Here is a 20,696-nt window from a genome sequence, read left to right as displayed (position 1 = left end):
TCATTCGCAATGCTTTCAGTTTTATGTCCTGTTCGCAGATAATGTTAAGTTTTACAGGCTTATTTTCTGTTAATCTTATTTGGGCTGACAAATATGTTATATGTAATATATGTAGAGCATTTGTTGTTGTAAGATGTAAGAGAAAGGGAATCTTTCCCATGATCATATGATTGATTCTGATGTTGCAACAATAGGATGTTCAAATGTCTTCACCCATAAATAGTGTCAAACAGGAAGAATCATATGAATACGAACCTAAGCCACAGCTGCACAGACACCCACCCACCCTTCTGACTTCTCCAAGACCGATATAGACTTCATGTTAGACAGGAAGTAAGATTGACAAATCACCTAAAGTCAGTCCGCCATTCACAAATGCTACAATCTTAACAGTAATGCATCTTAAAAGCAAGCATACAGTTTAAAATAGTGAAAGGGTGGGATATAGGTAGATAAAACGAAGTAAAGTCCAGCTGAAGAATCATGGAGGAGGACATCAGAAGAAAAGGGGAGCTTTACCTTCACCAGCAACGCTTTGGCAAGGTGAGAGTCAATGTCCTTCTGAGAGGTTTATAAGAAACAAGTTTCAACATAATTCAACATAGCAGTATTCTAGTATTTTCACAAGTTAAGCTCAAGAGATGCATTGGCGGATGCATTCAGCATGCATTGGTGGACTGGTCAACAATAAATTATTGAGCACAATCTACCAATAAAACCTAATAAATAAATACAAATCTTGTCATGTTTGTATATAAAATTATTTCAAAAATATTAAAAAGTGATGGAGCAATTTATTCAGAATATATACTTTTTTTATGTATTACATCTGTATTGTGTTTCATCTCAGTAGCTGTCTATTGGGGCAGAGTTTTGGATTATTATTGATTTGATTATTATACTTATACAATGAGCATACAATGAGTGATTTAAAAAAGTGGGTGTGGGATCTTCAAATGTTTCAAAGATGATCTCAGAATTAGTGGGGAGACAAATATAGACATTTCAAAGAACATTAATGCTGGTACACATCTGAGCACAAAGTTGAAGTTATAGATGACAACCTTAATAGACATGGTTCAAATGTAAAGCATTCCTTGTTGTATATGTATGTGGTAACACTTCACATTGAGTGTTACATTCTACATACATTAAATTTGTTAACATGAGTAAATGCATTGGACATCATAAACTAACAATTAACAATATTTTACAGCATGTATTAATCTTGGTTAATGATAACTTATGAATGTACAATTGTTCATTATTAGTTCATGTTAGTTCAAAATGTATTAACTAATCAATACATCAAACGCAATCTTCCTTCGATGCGTGCTGCCATTTGATTACATTAGTAGTGGTTGTCATTCGTCAAACAAACAGCTACTCAAAGAGTCTTTTCAAGGACATAATATGTTTATTTTATGTAACAAACAACCTAATTGTCACCAAAGTTCTGCAATAACAGTTCACAGCATATGCACAGCTATCATATCTATATCATATCTTCCCATGCACACAGCCACTTCTGCTGATTAGGTGCAGATGCAGTTTTCATTCACACATACAGCAATTCAAACAGTCTTTTCAGGCATATAATACATTTGTTTTCTGAAACAGACAGCCAAACGATAACAGTTTAAAACTCGTATACTCACAGTGAACACATGCTGATTGAGGGCAATTATCCGATGCACGCAGCCAAGTCTGTTTACTAGCGCTTGTCACGCACGCATGCATGCACATACACGCACGCACGCGCACACACACACACACACACATGTTGGTGCAGCTATCATTATGAGGACTCTCCACAGACATAATGATTTTTATACTGTACAAACTATAGATTCTATCCCCTAACCCTACCCCTAAACCTAACCCTCACAAAAAACTTTCTGCATTTTTACATTTTCAATAAAACATCATTTAGTATGTTTTTTAAGTGATTTGAATTATGGGGACACTAGAAATGTCCTCATAAACCACATTTATAGCATAATCCCCTTGTAATTACCAGTTTGTAACCTAAAAAAAAGTCCTCGTAAACCACTTAAACCTGTCCCCACACACACACACACACACACACACACACACACACACAAAATGTCTGAGATGTCAAACAGTGAATAGGCAAACTGGACTGCAGATATTATTTGTTCATTGTTTTTTACAGTTAAAAAAACAAAATAAATAAAACAAATACAGGACCGCAGACATAACCCATTTGTTCAAATGTTTACCATATTATAGACAGTATTTTATTTTATGTTTTTATGACGAGAAATCACAAATTAAAATAATTTTCCTTTTTTTTTAAATACTCATCCCCCTCTACCCACTGTACAGTGTCACGTGCAAAAATAACTCACTCCAGGGGGCACTGCAGGGGAATTAAGACCCTACTCATGAAAAGCTTAACCAAGATTAATAAGTGCTGTAAAAGTGATGTTCATTGTTTGTTCATGTTGACTAATGTAGTTAACTAATGTTAACAGATACAACCTTAATGTAAAGTATATACTGTATATATGTGTATATGTACAGTGGACCCATAAATGTTTTTGGACACTTAAAAATTAACAGTATGCCTGAAAGTCATTGCATTACAAAACAAAATATCAAACCAAGTGGAATCTGCAAACAAATTATACTAGACATTCACTTACAATAAATTTTTGCAATGACTTTTACTCAATTGGTCTCATGGTCATGTTTTGTGAATTTAAGTCATTTTCCTTCAAGTGTCCTACCAGAGTAGCCACAGGTATAGTTTATTTTACACTAACATTTGACAACCAGAAAGTGTTCAAATATACTTTGTCTTTTTAACTTCCTAAGACCTGAGTGTGACTGCTGTGTGCATTTTCCATTCCCCCTTTTTTTTTATCTGTAACTAGTAGCCCTTCAGAAACAAAAAAAATTCCTTAAAACTGATGTACACATATTTGTACAGTGGGACTAAGTTGTGAAATTTTAAATAATTCTAAACTATAGAAAGTCAGATTTTTTTTTAATGAAATTGTTTATTATGTTTCCAGGAGTGTTGGTTATTTATGTTTTTGAGACGTTAAAGACATTACATCAGAAATTAGCATAATTAATTCTGATTCAAAGTACAACCCCAATTCTGAAAAAATGTAGGACAGTATGTAAAATAAAAACAAAAAGGTGTGATTTGTAAATTATATTCACCCTTTGCTATATTGAAAGCACTACAACTACACATTATATGATGTTTACCTTGTGAGTTTCATTGTTTTTTTGAAAATGTACAGTAATTTCAAATCAGATGATTGCAACATGCTCCAAAAAAGTTGAGACGGGCAATTTAAGACTAATAACAATTTGACGAGCTGAAATAACAAGGCGATATGAAACAGGAAACTTTAAACAGGTGAGGAAATTGTGTCATATACTGTATAAGGAGCCTCCAAAAACAGCCTATTCCTTCAAGAGCAAGGATCATTCAAGATTTGTCAGTTTACCAACAGATGCTTCAGCATATAATCCAGCACTTTGAGAACAATGTTTCCCAAAAACAAATTGGAAGGATTCTGGGCATTTCACCCTCTACAGTGCACAATATAGTTAAAAGATTCAAGTAATCTAGTCAGATCTCGGTGCGTAAAGGGCAAGACGAAAACCACTTCTGAACGTGCGTAATCTCTGATACCTCAGACATCACTGTCTTAAAAAACTTAATCTGTTATGGATATCATGAACACTGGCTTGGGATTACTTTATTAAACCTTTGTTAGTCAACACCACTCGCCGCTGCATCCACAGATACAAGTTAAGACTTTACTATGCAAAGCAGAAGCCCTAAATCAACACTGTTCAGAAGCACTGCTGACTTCTCTGAACTGGGTCTCATCTTAGATGGAAAGTAGAACAGTAGAACCATGTTTTTTGGTCCGACGAGTCCACATTTCAAATAACTTTTTAAAAACACATTCGTCGTTTTTCCGGGCCAAAGAGGAAAAGGACCTTCCAAGCTGTTATTAGCGTCAGGTCCAAAAGCCAGTATCTGTAGGGCCAGGGGTGTCAGTGCCCATGGCATGGGTAATTTGCACATCAGTGAGGGCATCATTAATGCAGACAGAAATGAAAACATTTTGGAGCAACATATACTGCCATCCAGCACTGTCTTTTCCAGGGACGTCCCTGCATTTTCAGCAGGACAACTTCAAACCACATACTGCCCAAATTACAGTACCTCCAATTGAGAATGTGTGGTGCATTATGAAGCACACCATACGTCAACGAAGACCCCGTACAATTGTGCAGCTGAAGACGTGCATAACGGATGAATAGGGAAACATTCCACTTTCTTCTTCCAGGAAGTCCTGGTCAAGATGGCAGCACCAACAATTTCACATAAAAAAATTATAAAACGTAAACTACATTTTCACATAAAATAAAATAAATAAATAAAAAAAAAATACAATGTCCACGAATGTGGATGTGGAGTTGCATGAGGTTAACCACTATCCCTGTGTCTGAAATCGTGTACTGTCAGAGTATGTACTGTATTTGATGAAGGATGCACTTCTCTGCCGGTTAAACAGTAAGTTCTTTAGGTATGCAGGTGAGTAGTATGAACAGATTCTGTACATACTTCATCCGGTAACATGGGTATTTGTCTTTTAAAATTTATTTATTTATTTATTTTTTTATATTTTATGAAAATGTTTTGCTTAAAAGTGTGCTTTTTCTATATTTATTAAATCTTAATAGTTCTATCTAAAATTATATCTAATGCAAAGATATTGAACCATACTAAGCATTTTATTGACTATAATGTGCATATATCATCCTCAGAGATGGAGAAAGGTGTGGTGTGTGGTGGTTGCAGAAGGCTGGCGCAGTGTGGCACGGTTGGAGCTGTACGAGCACAAACACATGTCCTTCAAGGAGGGTTCCAGCAAACGCAAACACGACAAACGGGTGATCAGACTGAGAGAATGCATACGGATATCAGAAAACGACATGGGTGACTGCCCCAAAAACTGTGCCACCTTTCTTATGGAAACCTCGGAGAAACTTTATGTGTTTGCTGCCCACCATTCAGAGGTGAAAGGCTGGATCATGAGCCTGTGTGAGCAGGCATTCCCTGTAGGTTGATTCACATCAAATCACAGCACATAATGATGATACATAATCACACTACATTTGCTAATTAGGTAAGACTGGGGGCAATGAACTCACAGACTGTGATGATGCATTTCCGCCTTAATTTAGAAGCGTAAATCAAGCTAACTTTATGTATATATATATATATATATATATATATATATATATATATATATATATATATATATATATATATATATATATATATATATTATTATTATTTAATGTAAATGTATAGCATTATTCTTTGTGTTATATTACTCTGCCATTCATAAAAAAGTGTTTCTATTATAGCTGCTGAGGGAGTGACAGTAAATTTGGCATCTTTCGAAATCCTTCTCTCTCTATTTTTTTTCCTGTTTTAGAAAGTCGTTGAAACGTAATAGTGGATGTTTTCTTTTGCTGTTAGAGCAAATGTGAACACAAAAATAATATTTGCTACAGAAGTTTAACCCGCTATAGTTTACTTCTGCATTCTAAACATAGGGCCCTATGAAATATCAATGTATTTTTCCCAAATTTCATGTTTTCACAATCCAAAACACATCATTGGAGTTATTTATTTATTTAAGTCAAATACAGTACTGCACGGCAGAGGATCACAATATTTATGAAAGCACTGACAAAAACTTTTATTCAGTACAAAAGCACTCTTGCTTGTGAGATATTGCTTAAATATAATGTAATTATTATTGATATATTATTATTACTATTACTTCTACTACATTGTATATTACATTTTACTATATAGCAGTAATATATTTCTTTCATAATTTCTTAAATTTCATTGTCTTGTTAAATTTTATTTTGGTGGAAGCTTTTATTTTGGAGTGAAGCTCTTTCAGTTTCTGTTTGTTTTTGTCGGTAGCTTTTCACTTCCAGATAAGAAGTTCGCTATGTTTAAGGTGCTTATTAAACCATGAAAGGCTGCAAATTAATTATATAAATATGTAGTCTGTATGTGCTGCATGCTTCAAGGTTATTCAGTGCTCTGCTTTTTGTGATCTGCTAGACAGAGCACACATGATGCTAATGATCAGACACTATTGAGCCTTGAAAGGCACCAATGCAGTGTTGTCAGTGAATGAGCGGCCGGCTTCACACTTTAATTTTGAAGCGTGCAGCACATGAAGAATATATTTATTTAATTAAATCACAGCCTTTTGTGGTTTAATCATCACGCTAGAACACAATTTTAATTTGATTATATTTGCATTCATACATTCATTGTATCCCAACTGTGAACAATTCCTTGACATTCCGCATTTTATAGTTAATTCAGTTTTTATGACTGGATTCCCTATGTGTTTTCCATATTACTGAAATTATAAGGCTCTATAAACATGGAAATGTGAAAAGTGTCCATTGTAATGGGGGAAACTGTAACCAGTTTTAGGTAAGATACTCATAAAAGTAATCCACTACAAATGACTAATTATTTTTCTAAAGTTGTAATCTGATTACATTACTTGTTAATTTATCAAAAAGTAATAATATTACTCATAATTTTACTTTTAAGTCAACAACATTAATAGGTATTAAAGCAATGATATTATTACTTATTTGAGATACAGTTAATATACTTTATTTTTCACGTGTTTCAATTGCCCCAACAACTGTTACAATTGGCCCTGTAAATTGGGGCGATTGTAACATTCTGACTTCATTCTGACACCAAAAGGAAGCACTATAAAATGGAAGGTAGATTTGTAATAGTGTGTGAGTTATAAAGGGAAATAAATAAAAAATGCCCCCGTCTCTCCTACTGAACACATAATACACATTTCCAGACACAAATGATAATTTTTTAAAACCAGTTATGTTTTTCAGGACATGCAGTCTGAACAAAAATTACCAAGACAGAATAGCATCTACCCTGAATCTGCAAGCAGTTACCAGTCCAGGGAGATGCAGGAAAACTCTCTCTATGAGACAGCAGAGATCGGTAAGGCAACTAACAACCAAAATATAAGTACATGCTCTATCCATGTAAAATACAAGTTCTATGAAATCAAATGTTTTACTATTCTACCATCTTTATCACTGTAAATGGGGTTGTAGAGGCATAATGACCCTAAGAACTTTTAACCTTGGAAAGGGTAAACTTGATCTTATGATATTACAAAACTTTAACCTTTCAGATTAAGATTAGTTTAAAATCTTTTTATTACTCTGTACTGCATACAATATCTTATCCATTATAAACCCCATGGTATCAAAGTTGGAGTTTTCAAATTTTTAGTCGGTTTATTAGCAAATCACTGCCTATTATCTATTAAAAAAAAAAAAAAAAAAAAAAAAAAAAAGTTCCAATAAGAAATATATCAACAAAAGAATGAAAACTGCACTCGTCAAGCATTTTTATTGGGTCTTCGACTTTCCCAATACAAGGGTAATAGTGAAAAAAAATATCTAAAGAAATATTTGTTATATTCTGTTCAACATGACATGGAATTGTTTGTGGTATTTAGAGAGGATTAGGAAAGTATAATATATCCACATTTAAAAAAAAAAGGATTCCTATATTTATTTGATACAAAATAATTCTTTTTAGTTTATTATTTCATTTGCTGCAGAGGGATATCGCTTAAATTTTTCCACCCTAACAGGTAATATTAGTGATGTTGGACGAACAGATAGGAGAGAGAGAGAAGCTATTTTAGTTTGTCCTGTTGCAAGGACGAACAGCCTCTTTTTCGAGCGAAACCTCAGGCCTGAGTCAAATTGCCCATTTGGGCCACAGGTGGCCAACCTTGATTCCATTAAAGGACAGTAAAGAGGGGACACTGTTTTCAGGTATATGTATAGAGAGAGCACATTCAGGGGAGACAACAAATGAAATGAATCAGAGAGTTGAAAGCTGTCCTCAAATTCACCCAAGGCCACTTCTTATTGACTTCCTGCTACTTTCTTTTCATTTCAGCTTAAGATCTTCTATTTGCTCATAAGTATCTTTGATAGTAGGAGACAACTTTTGTCAGGGGAGTTTTGATATTTTCACAGATATCCTCTATTTGACCCCCATCACCCACAACAACCCAGCATATAGTGGGAGCAACTTTTGCAGAGGCAACCTCCAATCACAAATGTAGTGTTTAATTGTGTTGTTAGAATCTCAGAAGCTAGAATCTCAGCCTCAAGTGCTTGTGAGTTTCAGACAGTGTTTGTCAGTACATTTTGGGAGCTGAAAGAACAGAAGGCCAAAAAAAGAGCTCCAACTTCCGTTTCAGCATTGTTGGTGAAAGACCTCAGACTGTCAAAAGGGCTTGGTCTGGGTTTCATTGTGCTACTTTTTAGAGCGGCACACACAAAATGCAAAAAGAGAGGAGGAATGAGAGAGATGAGCAAGAGACAAAGACAGAGAGAGAGAGAGAGAGAGAGAGAGAGAGAGAGAGAGAGAGAGAGAGAGAGAGAGAGGAAGGAAGATGGATAAGGAAACTTGCTTGACTGAAAACCAGCACTTTATGAACTTGAAAACAGTTCTATTTTCGTCAGACGAAAGGTGACATTTCCTTATTTTGCTGTTCCATATGCCATCACATAAGAATTCTTCAGATAAATCAAGACTTCTCTATTTACAAAGAAGAACTGGACACTATTAAAGGCTATTATGAGAACTAAAGACTATTCAGGTTATGTAACTTATGCTTGAAAGCAAGAACGTGTAAATCTCTTTGCATCAAACTACACCAAAAGAACAAGTTTCTGTGTCCTTGATTGAGTATCTGAGGAATTTGCTCTCATTTATGAGTAAATCACTAGACTCATGAACATTAAATGATTATTAGTTGTGCTTTCTAAGGCAAGAAAATACAACTATTACTGTTTCTCTATTAATCATGGAGCTTGTTGTGGAGAGGTGTGCTATGAGTGGTGGTGGCGTAGTAGGCTAAACCACATAACTGGTAAGCAGAAGGTTGTTGGTTCGATCCCCACAGCCACCACCATTGTGTCCTTGAGCAAGGCACTTAACTCCAGGTTGCTCCAGGGGGATTGTCCCTGTAATAAGTGCACTGTAAGTCGCTTTGGATAAAAGCATCTGCCAAATGCATATGTGTAATTATGTTTTTAAGTGATTTTCAGCTGGCGAAAAAAAAAAAAGTACAAAATAATCCCATACATTTACACTGAAGGAGGATCCTGAGCCATGTATAGGGAACAGAATATCATAAAAACTTGGGGGCCAGTAAGTAACCACCTAGCAAACACCCATAAAGCCCAATAGCAATCGCATAGCAACATACTAAAAAACACTCAGAACACATTAACAACCGCATAGCAATTTCCTGGCAACCACTCACATTATTTTCTGAAACGTACATTTAACAAAATGCCCATTATTCAAATAAACGTACAAACTAACAGAATGTTTTGTAAGAAAAAGGTAGTTCAATATATTTGTCAAGCCGACCTGAATTACATTGCAGTCAAGCTGTCTGTCTCTTAAATCCAATGTGATAGTTAGTTTAAAGATACCTGCTAGAGGTCAGGCTTGCAGCAGTTCAGAGATAATTGGATTTCAACCATCCCCTGACAGATTTGATTGGACGAGCAAGACTGTTTCGAGTCGTATGGTTGTGGGTGGTGTATGATGTTTTTTTTTTAAAGAAGCTTGACATCAAAGAAACACCTGCAAGCAGGTGGAATCTAAACGTTTACAAAGCTTTTCATGTGACGCTGAAATTCTCGCAATCAGAAAGGCAGCAGACGAGGCATTTTCGGCATCTGTCTTAATGTTTACATAACCATTTAAATGGCATCAGTGATTTATTCATAACATCTTTAAATGAGTGTTTATGTGAATGTTTTTGAAGGCTGTATGATTTACAGCGCAAGTAAAGCAACATATGAGTGTCAACTGAGACTTTGTAATAGTCTTTGATTTAACAGATGCAAACTCAATCTATGTTCGCAAAGGAATACTAGCATGTTATTTACGACATACTGGACCGTTTATACTGAATATTGCCTGCATTTTTTTAAACAGTATTTTAAAACAGTATAACAGTTTGTTTTGGTCCTTATTTTAATATTATTTTATGTTTCACTAATTTACTGATTTGTGTGTGTGCTGTCGCAATTGTTCAGAAACTTCTGACTCTTTGAACCCCAAAGCGTTCTGAAACATTTGTGTTAAAGAGTTTATGTTTCAGATGTTGTCAATACATTGATATTTTATGCGTCGGTGTCTATGCAAACGTACAAAATTGAACTGAATCACACTTTACGTACGAATACCTACAAATACTCAAATCAAAATCAAATCAAATCCCTTTATTGTCACTCAACCATATACACAAGTGCAACAGTGGGTGAAAGTCTTGGGTGTGGTTCCAAGCAACATAGGAGTATGACAATTACAATAAACATCTGATTTACACATAACACAGTTTACACATCTGTTACACAACACAATATTCAATATACACCTAATAATATTCAATATACAGTATACACAAAATAAGGAGACTGTATACAGATACCCCATGTAATCAGTGGAAATAAATATGAAGTGTTGTGTTGACATTCAGCTGTCGGTTGATAGTCAGTTGCCAGTGTGTTATTAAGTGAAGTATAAAATGTTGGTCCAGTCTGAGGCTAATAAAGTGCAGTGCTGATATATGTATCGTGAGCAATCAAGAGTTCAAAAGTCTGATTGATTGGGGGAAGAAGCTGTCATTGAGTCAGCTGGTGCGGGTCCTGATGCTGCGATACCGCCTACCTGATGGTAGCAGTGAGAACAGCCCATGGCTCGGGTGGCTGGAGTCTCTGATGATCCTCCGAGCTTTTTTCACACACCGCCTGGTATATATGTCCTGGAGGGAGGGAAGCTCACCTCTGATGACGTGTCTGGCAGTTCGCACCACCCTTTGCAGGGCTTTGCGGTTGAAGGCATTGCTGTTAACGTACTACATTTGCATAGACACCGAAAGGTACAATATCAATGTACTGACAACATCTGAAACGTAAACTCTTTTATATTTAAACAACTTTAGAGACGTACATATGTTTACGAATCCTTTAGGGTTCAAAGAATCGGATGTTTCAGAACAACTGCAAATGCACACACAAATCAGAAAATGTGTGAAACACATGTTAAAATTACATTAGTTTATGTTCAAAATAGCATACTATTCATACTATTTCTGCAGTATAGGGTGTATACAATGCACAGTATGCACATTTCTATGCATGGACAATGTGATCTCATTAATATCATTGCAATTGTTCAAAAACATCCAATTCTTTAACTACAAAAGATTTGTCTCTAAAGTTGTTTAAACGTAAAAAGCTTTACATTCAAGATGCTGGTAATATGTTGATACTGTACATTTTAGTGTCTTTGCAAACATATTGTGTATTGAATCATACTTAATGTACGAATACTAAAAAATAACAATGTGATCACGTTGCCCATGCATAGAAATGTGCATACTACATAGTATACATATTTACTGTATATATATATATACTTATAAACTGCAGAAATATTATGAGTAGTATGCAATTACAAACATAATCTCAAATTTGTCTATGCAAAACAGTCAAAATGGGAATCTGGATATTTGTATGGAAAGGATGAATAAAATGGGTGGTGTCAGATGAAGATGGATTGCTATGACAAACAGGCTGTTTTGGGGTAGTATTGTAATTCCTGTAGTCTATTTTAAGTCCATAGATGCTTAGTGTGTTCACCCATGAGCTAGATAGGAAGGAAGTGGTGTGCTTTCTTTCTTTCTTTCTTTCTTTTTGTTTTTTCTTTTTGTTTTTTGTTGAGATATAGTTTGAGAGTCAAGATAGTATCTGTAGCTCGCTGCTGGGATTGCATTTACTCTATCTTGCCTTCCCTTACTGAAAAACTCCAGACACATCTACAGAATACACTGTGCAGTCCCTGGGTACTTCTATCTTATTTATGCAGGTGTTGCAGTTTCACATTGAGGCGAACTTCACATCGGCCTTGTGGTGGTCTCTAATAACACCACTGATGCTGCTGTGGTTTTGAGTGTGCCTTTGATACAACTGTGGGCTTAAAGTGTAGTACACGCATAGAAATCTAATGAGTGGCAGTATTTTTTTAATTTTTTTATCACACATCGTTTGTGATGTCTTCAATTAGTAAACAGATGATGCTTGAGAAATAAAGTGAGAAATGTATAAATATATAGATAATTGTGCTACCCTACTATGTATTTCACAGCTAATGTATCAAGTTAATGTATCATCTCTTCTAATCTGTGTGATATGCTGATGAACAGGGGTCATTAAGACTCTTTTTAATCAGTGACCCAACAATCAGAGACTGATTAACACTTGCCAGTTCTCATCAGACACCCTTGAAATCAAGATGGGCACCAGGAGTAAATTTAGCATAAATCAATGAACACATAAACATAATTGTCTTGTCCTGCTTTGAGTCAAAGCACAGATAAAATCTGGAAAAATTAGCATCACTGATAAAAACAGAACAATGTATGTGGTATGCATGCAATTTTTTTCAACATGACAGCCTAGACAACAAACAAAACTCCTTGACAACGGCATTATTAAAATCAAGGGCATTCAAGACACAGAAATGGAACCGCCTAAGTGACTGATTCGGAACACTCTACATAGGCAATTTTTGATTACATTTTTTAATAACTGAACTATTTTGAACAATTAATATTGTGATTAATCAAACTATTTTGATAAATATATTAAATTTTATAATCAATATTTATTTCGCTTCAAAATCCAGGCATTGGGCAGCCCCTAACCTAGCCCTTTCCCTAACCTTAACTGTGAGTGGAAGTGACACCCTTTTTGGAGTTGGTGCAGTCCCCTTTTGGAGTAACCCCACCCCCTTTTGGAGTAACCCCACCTTTATGAGATTCTGCCCCCATCTGGAGGTCTCCGGCCTACTTGTCTTAAGGCCAAAATATACTCTATGCAAGTACATGAACACAGAGGCTTCTACCTATGATAGCTCGATTTTGTGCATTACTGCATTCCAAAATGTAGAAAATGTAAGAGAGTATACTTATAACGTTGCATCAAGGGGCGCTATAGCAGACAATACAGACCTTATGTCTGGATCAGTACATCACATAATCTAAGTTTGCATTAAAACAGTACAAGATCATGTTTATTTGTGCATATCCTTATTAAAATTAACGAGCCAAGCCTTCGCAATTTCATGATGTCATAACTAGCATGTCTACGCCCATGTGTTCCCACCATGTATTAAAGCATGGATTCATTAACAAATTTTCTGTCTTTAAATCTAAAGCTTGATAATAGCAACAGCTTGTGTCCGTGAGTCATCCAGGCTAACTTGGAGTTGTGCTTCTTGTGTGTACTGTCTGTATCTCTGGATTGCATGCGAACACTGCATGGCTGCATGTAGCTTTCTCCCCGAGCAGCACTACAAACTAGAATGAGCAGAAAAACTAATAAATCTGACATTCATGGTCACGGGTGAAGCCTCACAGGGCAGCAAGCCTACACTCTGAGAGCTTGTTTCATCCTGGAAGATCTAGAGCGGGAAGGAAATGACAGCTGTTAACATCTACTGAAGGAACAAAGGCTGAACTTAGACAAGGCTGCATTCTCTGACTTCTGCCTGCTCCCATGGACATAACATTTTTAATTTCAAAGCTATCTCCAGAGGAAAAGCAGTAGGTTGTGTTCCCTACTGACAGCTGGTTCAAGTTCACAGTATGTTTCAGTGACAGAAAAATCTAAAAGGTACATCAACAACAGCTACATCTTCCTATCACTGATGTAGAAATGTTTGTAAGAAATGAGAGTGGATGTAAATACATTTATTTTGGTTCTGTCCCACTTTCATTTGTTTTGTTGACTTCCAAAAGACTAAGCCAACACAGTAACATGATAACTCGTAATAATTTGTACGAGATGGCAAAGTCGTAAGATATCAAATGACTTGGCTCTAGAGGCGTAATTTTAGGTAGGGATGATAGGGACTAGGGCTGCACAATTAACTGTATTTTAATCGTGATCACGATTTCTGCCTCTCACGGTTAATTAAGCATAATCATCTGCGATATTAGTGAGCTAGCAAACAGAAGTTGTCAGCCAGGTAAAGTTGCAAATTGTTGTTTATTTTCATTATAGGCTGTGTCTACGAATGATAGACCAAATCACAAGCTCTTCCTAGTCTATTTTCACCTCACCTGACCAATCATGCTCTCTTCAGAAGTTCATTACTGACCAATCACTGTTTCTCTTTCGAGCACACACTGAAATACAGAACCACACCGCAGGTGTTTACGAGTCTCATATGTGCGGCACACAAGGATAATGATACGTCATTCTGTGCTCGATGCACATAAAATTAATTCCATCTCGTGCTTTGATAATGTATGTTTTATACAGAACAGATGTGCTCTGAGTTCGGTTCGTGCATGTCGCTAACGTGCGCTGACTGGGATATTTTAAAGCGCTATGCATTTACCTCAGTTGCACATTTGCCTAATTCCAAATATAGTTGGCCATAACAAGTGTGTAAACAAATCTAAAGTAACCCTATGGCACCGGGGTTGTGTGGAGCGAGGAAGAGACAAGAGCATTTCTCCATGTATGGAAGGAGCACAAAACGCCACTGTCACCTCTGCTGGTAACACACAGAAACAACACTGTCTTCATTCAAAATAAAAGGCTTGATAAAATAATTAGACTTCCTTCAAAATAGACGCTTGAGACTGTATAGCAATTCTGCACGCTCAGTTATTACAGAAATATATTACTATTAGTCTATATATTACTGTAGGGTATGGGAATATCATAATAATGTTAATAATAATAATTTCCAGAATGGATCTTAAAAGAGGATGCAAGTGTAAACACCCAAGTAACTGTTTCTATTAGCACTAAAGAATGGGCAAACATAGTTTTGTCTTATTGTGTAGTTCTCTATATATACGTACTTATATTTCTATTTGCTCTTTATTTTTCATGTATTTTTGTATTAGCTCTATCTTGTTGTTGTATTGTTGTACACTGGAAGCTCCTGTCACCAAGAAAAATTCCTTGTATGTGGAAGCATACTTGGCAATAAAGCTGATTCTGATTCTGGACGATTCTGCTTTTTTGGCCGGCAAAGGCCCTCTTCAGGAAGACACCTGAATGATTTGTGTCAGAGGTGCAGGATATTCCCTATAAATGTTTTTTTTTTTTTATTTTTTTTTTCACATTGGAGAAGAACATCAAAAAAAGTCATTAGCTCTAGGCTAAGCCTAAAGCCTACTTTGTTCAGGAGGCCTACTTTTTCAGATAAAAATGTAAGTACATATAAATAAGCAATATAAGAAAAAATTATGTGGGAGTGATGGGAGTTGGAAAGCAGAAAGTGGGGGAAAATGTCAATGTTCCAGTGTTCCATTTCCTTGTCATTTTGCACATGTAAATTTCTAAATCAGCATTATTTAGCCTAATTTTGACCCATTAAACTTTGGTTTATCACATCCTATATTATGCTGTATATTATCCGGTTTCTTTTGCATATCACATTTTTAATCCTAATCGTGCAGTGGTCAGTTTATTTTTCAGAAATTCTTAAAACAAAAGGCTAATATTTAATATGGAGGGGCAGAGAAATACTGTTAGAAAATATACTTGTTACATGAGGTAATAATGTTATTTTGCCTATATTACCAGAGTGACTTTCTCGCATTTTCTTAATACCAACATTTTGAATATGATCCTTGCTATACATTATGTCCCTGCCAACTTTCAAACCAAACCTACGCTCTTGCTTGGCTCATACGAAAAGGTACAACTTTTATTTCCATGCAGACCAAACAATCTTCAAACATAATTCAAATTGATACAGTAGCTTGTTTCCTATCCAACACTTTTTTTTTTTTAAGTAAAATAAATATGGTAACTAATTCAACATTTATTCATGCACTATAAAATGCCAGATGTTGAATGATCTGTAATACGATTTCCTTGACTTGCTCCAAACCCTGACGGTTTTTTTTTCTTCTTCTGTAGTACACAAAGGTTATTGTTCTATCATGGTTAGGTTTAGGATTTTGGTAAGGGGTTAGATTTTATGGTTAGGTTTAGGTTTGGGTTAGGGGTTAAACTTAGGAAAAATCATAATAAAATTGCTAATGGGTTTGTTTCTTTTTCTCTATACTATTAAAAGTCGTACTTTTTTTTTTTTTGTAAACCCCACTCGATTTCGCCATCTCGTGCTTTTATTATAATTATTTGTCATGAGGCCGGGTCAAACCACTAAATTAGACTGCCCTCATCCCTTCAATCACACTCACTCCAAAACCCTACCCTCGAAACACATGTCTGCAAAATGATTGCCAGAGAGCAATTCTGATTGGCTTAAAATGGGTGAGCTCACTCTTATTTGCAGTTTACAGAACCTAGGGCTGCTAATAAAGTGGTGCAAAAAAAAAAAAAGCTAATGTTTTTTGTTAGCAATACTATTGAAAAAGTCACACACATATCTGTGACCAATGAATAATTTATTCAGACATTGGCAATGGGGGTAACCAATAATGAGTAGTTTTCAGATAGTCACGTAATCTCTCAACATGGCAGCCAACATGAGGAAGTGACCCTCCTTATATGTAAAATAAAACAGCTTTTTCTAGGCCACTGATATAACTGGGGTATTCTCGTGAAGACTGTACATGTCAATTTAAATTTTTTTAGCAAAAGTACTATTTTATTTCTTAAGGTTTAAAACTCTTTTTAAGTGGAAGAAATGTCTTGGTACACCTTTAATACAATGTGTTTGAAACTGGGAGGTCTTTACCAATAGACTAGATGATTCCCTGTCTTTTCTGATGTCATGTTAACACTCATGATGAAGTTTCTTTTGTCTTGCAGTTCGAGATTATCTGGTCATAGCAGTGGGCACAGAGGCTGCACTTCGGTGTAATCTGCATGGGGAATATATCCTTACTCCCCAGTCTGATTGCTTACTCCTGAAGCACTGTAAAACTAAGGAGGTGCTTTTCAAATGGCCATACTGCTATGTCAGAAAGTTTGGACAAGACGCGGTAAGCTGGTAAAAGTTTGAGCATTGAATAAAATTTTTGGTGAACTATTCCTTTAAGATTGATGTAAATATATAATTTGCTTCCACTTTATAATTTTTGAGAGAATGCCAGTGTTATCATTGTGCAGGTGTGAATTCTTTTTATCTACGATTTCTTTATTTAATTGCGTTGAATTTAATTTGCATGCATTTTTCTCGTGGGAGACAAATGACCTGTCTTTATTATCGCTTGAGAGATTGTGGACAAACATTTCGGGTCTGAAAATAGATTCCGTAACTTTCTCTTCCCTTTTCTCTGCAGCTGTCTTTCTCCTTTGAGGCGGGCCGCAGATGTGAGTCCGGGGAGGGGAATTTCGAGTTTGCAACCCATCAAGGTGAAAGGCTGTTCAGTGTTGTCTGTGTAGCCATCCAAAATCTACCCAGATCCTCCACAGCACAGCACAGCAGTCTTGGCAGTGTAGATCAAAGTATAGTCCAAGAAACTGTGGCAACAGATGAAATCTATGACAACACCACAGCCACCCTAAGTCTTAAACAACCTGACTGTTTACCTGAGGGCGATATGCAGAGAGCGGTTCAGAAACAGCATCCACCGATGCTCAACCCCGCTTTTAAGAGCTTTTCTTTGAACACAATAGAGCCACAAAGCAAAAGTCAAGTGACAAGCATCAATACCAACCTTGAGAATCAGGAACCAGTGTATGCTACAGTGTCAAAAGCTCAGCCAAAACCTACTTCCCCTACAGACCCTAAAATGCACTGGCAAAACTTAAGAAAAGCTCTCCATGAGTCTGCATCTTTTCGAGACTCTTTCAAGGCCGACTCTGACATTTCACAGTTGTCTGCTCTTGCGGCCCCCCATGAAGGGGGATCACATGAAGAGACAATGACCGGAGAAGATCCAACTGACTTGTTGGGTGATTCCATCCAGCAATTAGCAATTAATGATGCATTAAAAAACATCAGTGCAGAAGCAATTTACGCAGAGCCACAGGACTACCAATTCAAAGCTGAGTGGAATTCCAGCGCTGTTTACGATGAACCAAAGGAGGTCATCATAGTCAATCAAAGAGCTCACGATGTGGCGGACCACACAGCTGAACATGACTTTTTCTACAGTCCTGACATTGCCTCTTCACATGCCATGGCAGCCCAATCCAATCCCAATCAAAGTTCAGTTGAGACATTTTCAACTTATGACAATTTTAAGTTAAAGGGGAGGCGAATATAACTTAGCGTGATCATTTCTTTAAAATCAAAACTAAGGGGTAATTTCCTACTAATAAATTGATTGATAATTTAATTGATAGCATGGTTTATTCTACCTGGTCTCAGAGAATCATGTTACTATAACTATGTTTTTTACGTGGCTCATTGTACATATGGCAACAGTTTTCTGGTGAAATAAACACTAGAGGCGCTACAACAATTACATTTATTCACTTTCACACAAATCATGAGTAAACGGCAGAATATCAGTTTATAAACACTTACTTTTCAGTCTGCTCCTCACAAGATGCTATCTTATCACATCTAATCACTTTTACTATAGCGCATGAGTTGTAAGGCGATACATTTGAACAATAGCATTACATAAACAACTACATTTACAAGCTTGTTCAGTTGTGCGGTAGCTTGCCTGATAGAGTGTTGCACTTGCAGTGCAAAAGATGGGTATACTAAAGAGTCCTAACGAGCGCATGAGTCAACACGTGAGCCGAAAGTGGCATAAAAGCAACACAAAATGACAAGGTTTCTTCAGCAATTGCATTCTTCATGTCACACTTGCTTTTATGACACCATTGATTAGGTTTAAGGTTTGGGGTAGGAAGGTTGGTTTTGATGATTTAAAACTCGATAGAGGATTCATTTTAAAAACCTCATCTGTTTAGGAGAACATTTAACACGCTTTTAGCGTCACACAGCAGACAGTTCACCTTGAAATTGCCGTGATATGTGCAATGAACTACGTAATATCATTTTGTAAAAATTTTGCCACAGTCACATAATTTTCATGAGATCAGGCTGTGTTTATTAGCATTCGCTGTCTGCACTATTTTAGCAGCCGATTTTTGAGAGGAATTATGCAAATCAGTTAAAGGCGCAAAAAAAAACTAAAAAAAAATAAAAAAAAAAAACTCTGCAGTGCAGTCACCTGAATCAGCTCTTTAAAATACCAAAAATTATGCCATTTATAGTGTACGTCTAGATAATTGCTGGTTATAGTGCTCTTTTACATAATTTAATCATCATCTGATAAATTACTGCAGCCATGATCGTTAAAATATATACACATACAAATTATTCACGGCACTGCAATATTTCAGCACATTGAGCACCTGTTTAAACTGTATTGCTAGTAGTTAGATAATAAGACAATTTCTTTTTTGCGCTGAAATATTGCACACTAAATTGACGCAAATGTTTAGTGGAAAAAACAACAGAAGCTCTTCTGTCATCTCATCTATCATTCCTTTCCCTTCAACGGCTCTTCCAGGAAATCTTTGATTGCTAGCCTGAGAAATTTGGAAGAAATCTGCTTGGCTGTAATGGAACAGTAATTATTACAGTTAGTGGTACATGCATTGGCGGCAGTTGGGACTGGAGGGGGCTCTTTCTCTCGCAGACTGATTTAATTAACAGTGCAAGGGGACCTGCAGCTTGAAGCTGATTGGGATCCCGACCTTCCTGAGAATGAAGATGTCACAGCGCCTCATTCGTCTAGTGCTGTCAGTCATTCTCTCAGCAGAGACAGACACTTGCTGTACTGGACCAGTGCACAATGGTGTGGTGTGGAGATCCTTAGTTTAATTAATTTTATACTTAAAAAGTTTGTTTTCATTTAATCAGAGGATGATTAATATAAGTAATCGTAAAAATTTTAAGTAGTAATCATATTTTACTAAATTATGTATTGCAATTGAATTAACATGTTACTGAGAACCAGTCACCATCTCCGATGATATCTAAGCAATAAAGAGATCAGACCAAAGGCTCAAGTTTTGGCTGTTTAACCTGTCCTGTTAGTCCCTAATGGTAAATGCTGTAACTGTACCATTATGCTGCCAAAAAACAAAAGCCTGTTTTTCTTTTGACAGCCATTCAAAATTAACAGTGTATTCTGACGAAATATATATTTTTCAAGCATCATATTTATCGCAAATATTTCATTATATTATAGTAGATGTTATACCAGTGCCCGATTGTTTTAGCTTCATATTTTTATTAGGGCTGTCAATTGATAACATTTTTTAATCAAATAAATCAAATTAATTACATGATATGCTTTGATTAATCAAAATAATTATGGCTCTAGCCATAAATGCCAAATTTTATGATGCTGTGCCAAGTTAAATGTAGTTTGAAACTTCTAAAAACATAGTTTAAAACTCAGGTCCCCAGCATTCTGCTCCATTCAGCAGTAAGTGATTTGTTCAGCTGGAGCTGCGCTGACTGCCCCCTACTGACTGTGAATTGCAGAAACATCAAGGTGGGACTTCAAGCTTGAATTGGAAAATTCCTTATTATG

General features: G+C 36.1%; 1 protein-coding gene across 1 annotated transcript; it reads left to right on the top strand.

Moving 5' to 3' along the window:
- Positions 1-226: 226 nt before the first annotated feature.
- LOC127433644 (docking protein 1-like) lies at positions 227-20,160 on the top strand. The gene is made up of 5 exons (XM_051685710.1): positions 227-543; positions 4,825-5,118; positions 6,967-7,081; positions 16,996-17,168; positions 17,469-20,160. Exons 1-5 carry the CDS (start codon positions 484-486, stop codon positions 18,396-18,398), a joined length of 1,572 nt encoding a protein of 523 aa, XP_051541670.1. The 5' UTR covers positions 227-483; the 3' UTR covers positions 18,399-20,160.
- Positions 20,161-20,696: the final 536 nt, after the last annotated feature.

This window comes from Myxocyprinus asiaticus, chromosome 43, assembly GCF_019703515.2.
Source record: "Myxocyprinus asiaticus isolate MX2 ecotype Aquarium Trade chromosome 43, UBuf_Myxa_2, whole genome shotgun sequence".
Classification (NCBI taxonomy): Eukaryota; Metazoa; Chordata; class Actinopteri; order Cypriniformes; family Catostomidae; genus Myxocyprinus; species Myxocyprinus asiaticus.
This window is presented reverse-complemented; position numbering and strand designations above follow the sequence as displayed.

Coding starts and splice junctions, on each gene's coding strand:
- LOC127433644 (XM_051685710.1), top strand. CDS start 484: ATGGAGGAGGACATCAGAAGAAAAGGGGAGCTTTACCTTCACCAGCAA. Junction 544..4,824: donor ACCAGCAACGCTTTGGCAAG/GTGAGAGTCAAT, acceptor TATCATCCTCAG/AGATGGAGAAAGGTGTGGTG. Junction 17,169..17,468: donor GAAAGTTTGGACAAGACGCG/GTAAGCTGGTAA, acceptor TTTTCTCTGCAG/CTGTCTTTCTCCTTTGAGGC.